This window comes from Calidris pugnax, unplaced genomic scaffold (genome assembly GCF_001431845.1).
Source record: "Calidris pugnax isolate Ruff unplaced genomic scaffold, ASM143184v1 scaffold24, whole genome shotgun sequence".
Classification (NCBI taxonomy): domain Eukaryota; kingdom Metazoa; phylum Chordata; class Aves; order Charadriiformes; family Scolopacidae; genus Calidris; species Calidris pugnax.
In genome coordinates, this window is record NW_015090922.1 from 38,915,406 (window position 1) to 38,921,405 (window position 6,000).

At 40.3% G+C, this 6,000-nt stretch overlaps 1 protein-coding gene across 1 annotated transcript in view; it reads right to left on the reverse strand.

The window, feature by feature from the left end:
- NOX3 (NADPH oxidase 3) overlaps nt 1-6,000 on the reverse strand; it is a 41,132-nt gene that overhangs the window by 24,646 nt on the left and 10,486 nt on the right. Inside the window, exons 5-6 of the mRNA XM_014950575.1 lie at nt 4,559-4,704; nt 1,307-1,488 (exon numbers count right to left, since the gene is read on the reverse strand). Coding sequence (XP_014806061.1) covers nt 1,307-1,488; nt 4,559-4,704 — 328 coding nt within the window. The remainder of the gene's footprint in view (nt 1-1,306; nt 1,489-4,558; nt 4,705-6,000) is intronic.

Genomic DNA, 6,000 nt, shown 5'->3' on the forward strand with positions numbered 1-6,000 from the left:
AACAGACATAAAAAGTGTATTATGATAACACCAAGTGACTCTGTCTTCAGATCCAAAAAGCTTTGCTACAGCTGGAGGCCATGTATACCCTAGATAGTCAGCAGGGAAAGATCTACGGAGCTCAACAGCCTTTGCTGAGGGCCTTGCACTGAACATGTTTGAGGGTTGCCTGGGGCTTTGGACTAGGTCTGGTTTGGTCTTGTGAATGGGTCACTTAGTGCTTGCCACAGAGAGATGCGTTCCTGTCACTGTGGTTTCATCCCAAAACACTTCGTTATGCAGTCCTGGGATTGTGCCATTTATGAGCCAGACCTATGAGGTGAGGAGGACTACGAGATTTACCTCAAAACTGCACTCCCTATCTGAACCAAAATGTGAATGTAGATGCTTCACTGTAGATTCACATTAACGCTATTGCAAAGAAATGAGACAGGGAAATGGGGGAAAGCACCAAGGGTGCAGAAAATGTCAATGGAGCTGGAAACAGAAGATGGAAATGTTTTCAGCACTAGGCACCTTCTTGCTCTCACTCTGCATCAACAGGGGATTTATCAGCCCATGAGATTCTCAAGGAGGCTTCCTCAATTCTGCTGTCCCTCAACGTAAGAACCAGAGTCCTGTACCAAGAGGATGGACCTTACTTTTGTGCTGAGGAACAGGGAGACAATCAGCAACCTGGCAGTCATCTCTCTCCATAGAAGCCACCTGACTGGGCTAGTCATAAACTGGAGTTGTTTGTTACTGTAGTCATTTAAACCTGGTTTGTAACATAGAGCCTACTGCTACTGGACAGTATTTCTCTATGGTAAGGAAATTTGGGGTTCTTTTGCCCACAGAGAAAGAAGGTCAAAACTGCCTTACATTTATGGATGCAGAGGAGCATGGGTACAGGTACATCCACCATAGGGTAGCTGACATGCTGAAAGCTTGTCAAGCTTGTACAAGCTTGCTTGCAAAACACCTTGCAAGAGTTATGATCATAAAGTCTATCCTTCATTAATTCGAACCCACAAAGGTTTGATTCCTAATCTGTAGAGCCCACAGTTGCCAGGGATGACAGTTCATTCAGACCAATGCAGGTGCAGACTGTAAGATGGTAGAAGAGTGGCTGAAAGAACTAAAACACACTTTTAATCCTCAGAAAAGAAGTGGTGTGTTTTAATTTCAAAATTCTTTCATTTTGCAATCTGTCTTCAAGCAAAGATCCCAGCAGTTTGCTAATAGAAAAGCACAGGATTATAGATTTGAATCGTGTTTCATCTCAAACTGTGTACATATACCCCATGTCATTTATGCAGACACTTACCCCATACCATGGGTTATTAAACCAATGAAGAAAACCACAAAGAGGTGATGCGCATACCAGAACATCTCATAGCATGACCTTCTGATGAGCTCAGTGGATGAAGTCATGATCAGAATTAAAGCCACAGTTATCACAACTCCAGTTATTCCAGCTACAGTCGTTAGTAGCTCTCCTGTTGTGTTCTGGAATAAGAATACAGTAGTTATTGTTGTTATAATTATTATTTTTATTACTGATTCTGTTACTATTGTTACTGTTGCTGCTATGACATATGAAGCTACAATCTAAGATGTATTTTCAGCATAGGAACAAAACCAGAAGACATGGAGGCAAAGCAAACCACAGAAAAGCATGGAAAAATATCCTTCTGCTCTGTTTCCACTCAAACTTGTCCCAGACAGATGTGTAAATATTTGCTGCCACTTACTTGTTTCAGAAATTGAAAGGAGGAAATTAGACAGTCTCATTAGTACTTTTATCTATTTTGCCTATGTAAAAGTGTCTCAGAAAAAAAGGAAACTGATTAGAGAAATTAGAAGATTAAACCCGGAGATATAATAAGCAAAACAGCACTAGAAACGAGCTTATTCGTGTGAGGGTGATAAAGTGAGGTGCCAAGACGCCTGCAATCATAAAGGTGTGGGGCTGGGGCTCTTTTGTGCTTAATTTACTTCAAAGTTTGTGAGTTTTTAGCAGCCCTGAAATGATGTATAAAAATGCATGCTCTCATTCACCTAAACAGCATACCTCATTTAACCATTCCTTACATTTACATGTAGTTACACTGGATAATACTTGGTTTTATTTTTTAAAGGACATATTTATATTTACATTTTGATGCTTGTCCGTGATGAAGCATTAATATGTTAGGCTAGAACATGTTCCTTCCTGTTCGTGACTCACAGACATCAGCACAGGTCTGTTACATCTGTCTAAACCCACCAAAATAAGCTGAAGTGAGAATGAAGATGTATTTTGAACACAAGAGTCAGATGCTGGTTTCAGTTATAAAGTGCAATTCGTGAAGAACAGCAGTAAGAATCTCACACGCAAGATGAGACTCAAGCTAAATACGCCAGCAGAGTGCAAATGAAGTCCTCATTTGGCCTGCAAAGCATATATATCTGTTTTCCTGGTGCTGATGTGCAAGAATGGAGTAGCTCAGCATGCCTTCTGGATCCTGAGTTGGTTCTACAGCTTAATACACTAGGAAAAAAAAAAAAAAAGCCCTATATTGTACTTGTAAAGTGCACTCATTTGATATGGAAATCCTAGAGGTGATAAAATTCCACAATGCCATTTTTACAGGCACTTTTTACAGTAAAATCATTCTTTCAAATGTTCACACTTGACAGCACACAGTACATTTTCAAATTGGTGCCTGTGAAGAGTGTGTTCAGATCCTATTACATATTAACAGGATTGATCTAGGTGATATTTTGAACATTTCCACTACAGTGGCTAGTTTGAATGTTGAGATGAAACAAGGAAAAATGTCAAAGACACTTAGTACATTGCTACTACAGGGGTAGGATGAAACTGAAAAGAAAGCCTGAATTGTTGCTCTCAGAACTTTCTTCTCTGAAGTTAGAAGCAATCTTTTATTTGCTTTCCTTCACAATTTATTAATTCTGAGTGTAGCTACTGAGACACAAGTGGGCGATAAAAGAAATATAAATATTAGAGGTTAGAGCAAAATCTAGGCTGTAAATTGGAAGGTAATTGTGGGGCATATTACTGTGAGAAATGTGGGAAAGGATCTCAAAAAACGTTAGCCTTCCTTCTCAGGATCTTAATGCTAATTAGAGGCCTACGTCCCAATTATATCACCATGGGAAGGCATAGTGGAGAAAAAAATGCATGCTAAAAGATGGTAGGTTCTCATTCAGGGCTTGGTTCTGCTCTTGAGGGGCATCTCACATGCATGCAGTGGGAGTGGGCACTGGGTGTACTGAAAGACCCTGCGGCCGAGTCCTTGGCTCCCTGTCCTGTTCTGATAGACCTGACCGCTTCGTCAACTCTAACATCAAGACTTTTGTATTCATACCATTGAGAGCATTAATTTGTTTGGTTTTCTTCAAAGTTGAGAATTGTTTACTTGTTTGTTTTGAAAGATGCAAAAATTACGAACTGGAAAGGAACTGAGAAAAAGCAAGACAAAATGCCTTGTCATCATCCTACTGATGGTTGTCCAGCCATCATCTCACTTCATTTCTTGTTTCAGTGGAACACACCACTGATCAAAAGAGCCCCAATTCATGGAGTTCAAACAGTCTTTATTGCATGCTGGCTATGTGGGAATTTTCTAAAGAGCAGAAACAATGTGTGTGGGAGTCTCACCGGGGTCATTTCAAACCCTAGAGTATATAACATTACACAACAGTATACACAAGCACACATATGACATAAATGTGATGTATAGCACAACAGAATAAGGAAAAAAACTGATTAACTTTTGCGTATTTTACACGTACACCTTGCAGAAAGGGTCTGTTTGTGTTATGAATATTATAAAGAAGAGCTTGCAACGCTGTTGTGGGATAGCCAAGGAAGTGGACAGGAAGTAGTCACTTTTTTCCCCAAAGCCAGCAAAACCATTCATTTGCAGGGCTAAGGTGGCCCTAGTCCTGCTTGGCTCTGGGGAGCACACAGTGGCACTAGTGTCCCTGTGCACTGTTTGCTCTACACAACAAGACTCCTGGTGGTTTTGCTCATGCTCTTCCCTGGGCAGCACACTCGATGTGCAACAGAGTCGAGTCAAGCCTTGGATTGGGAAGATACTGCACGACCACAGGGAGAGACAAATCAAAACTGTGAAAATAATATTGCCAAGTGCTATTGCTCTTGGAGTTTTGTTGGGGTCTTTGTTTAGTTTAGTTTAGTTTAGTTTTTTCTTTCTGGAAATAAGTTGTGTCTGTTCCATGTATTGATAGTATAATTAAGTTTATTTTTTTTGTAAATTCTTTGCAGGTTCATTTCATTGTCTACTATTCACAACAATCCTTATCCTCCCCTCCTCGTCACCCCTCACAGCTGTCTCCTGACAAACTAATTAAAATACTGTAGGCATTTCTTTGAGCTTAGTAACCTGAAAATTGCAGCTCTGAGTAAGTGTTTTCAGCTGAAATTGAGGTTAACCTTTGGCAGCACCTTCTCGCTCTGGTTAAAAGGCTTTGAAATACAGTTTTACCGACAATAGAATCCACAGAGGAAAACTTTTTAGATTAGGAAAACCAAAAAGTGACAGCTTACCGTTTCATAGGTCCTGATTGGGTTCAAGTAGCTTTCATTTGGGCTCTTGCCAAGGCCAGAAAGTTTATTCCGTAATGCCCCGGCTTCCTTTGACTGGCTGGTATGATACCGCTCGATGTTGATCAAGTGGGCAATAATATGGATGGCTGCAGGAGAGAAAGAGTGGTGTGAAATAACAGACACATTGGTACGTGTCCACAGCGCCAGAAGGAACTTCATTAAGCACACTACACACTATTTGAAAAGCTTGGGTGTCAACTGGGAGCTTTGCAGGGGGTAAGCTGACAATAAAAGGAAAATTTTATCAAATGCGTGTCTGATAGGAAGCAACTGCTTCACATTGGAGAGAAGAGGAACAGCTCTAGGGTCACCTCCCATGTTTACAGTCAAGTGCCCTGCAGTCTCCAGTGTCATGCAAGGAGGACCTCTTGAGACACAATGTAAAGGTGTTTGCCTCTGATTTTAAATCGTTCAAAACAAGGTAAACTGATTAAAATCCCTATTTTTTTATTAACATACTAGGATGTGCCATGGTCTAATACTGCTATGCAGGACACTTAACTTGCCCATTTTAGGCACAGACCAGTTTGCAACTTGCACTGGGGATATTTAAGAGATGCATCCAAAATCTGTCCCCTATTAACAAGTAGCTATAGGATTACTGTATGCGGGTAGGTCCTGTGGAAGCCAAAGGAAGTATGATTTTAAGGGAGAAGCCTGAATCACAGCATTAGATCTGATTTGTCCTGGGCATCATATATCACCTCTACTTCTGGCCTGCTCTCAAAGGGGATATGAAATGGTCAGCAGAAAAAATGCCTTATAGTGAAGTAAGAACTCCCCTGTAATTATTTTCCTGAGTGGAAAGATGATAATTTCAAATGAGGGAAAAAGGAAGGACTTTGTTTTATTTTTGGCTAATATAGATAAAGCCATAATCAAGCTAGGTGCAGAGTTTCAGTATTCAATATGAGAGATTCTCAAATCCATTACAGAAAAGTTGTAATTAATGCAAAATATTAAATGTCAAAGGATGAAAAAATGACAATGAAAAACAATTATATGTTTACAGTAGAGCTATTAGGATATGCTATTTCTAGTTTTTATAATTAGTTTCCCGTTATCATCTCTCCTTCAGTGTTTATCTGTTCCTGTCTCTGACCATTTAAAAAGCCTTTCTAAAAGGCAGTATTTGTAGTAAACCAAATATGAGCTGCTTCCCTGAACAATATTACCGCAAAAGAAGATTATTTTTCCCTTTTTCCCTTTCTTTTTTCTTCTTTTTTTCTCTTCTCTTTTTCTCCTCTCCTCTCCTCTCCTCTCCTCTCCTCTCCTCTCTCTCCTCTGCTTTGGTGACACCCCACCTGGAGTGCTGTGTCCAGCTTTGGAGTCCTCAACACAGGAAGGACATGGACCTGTTGGAACGGGTCCAGTGGAGGGCC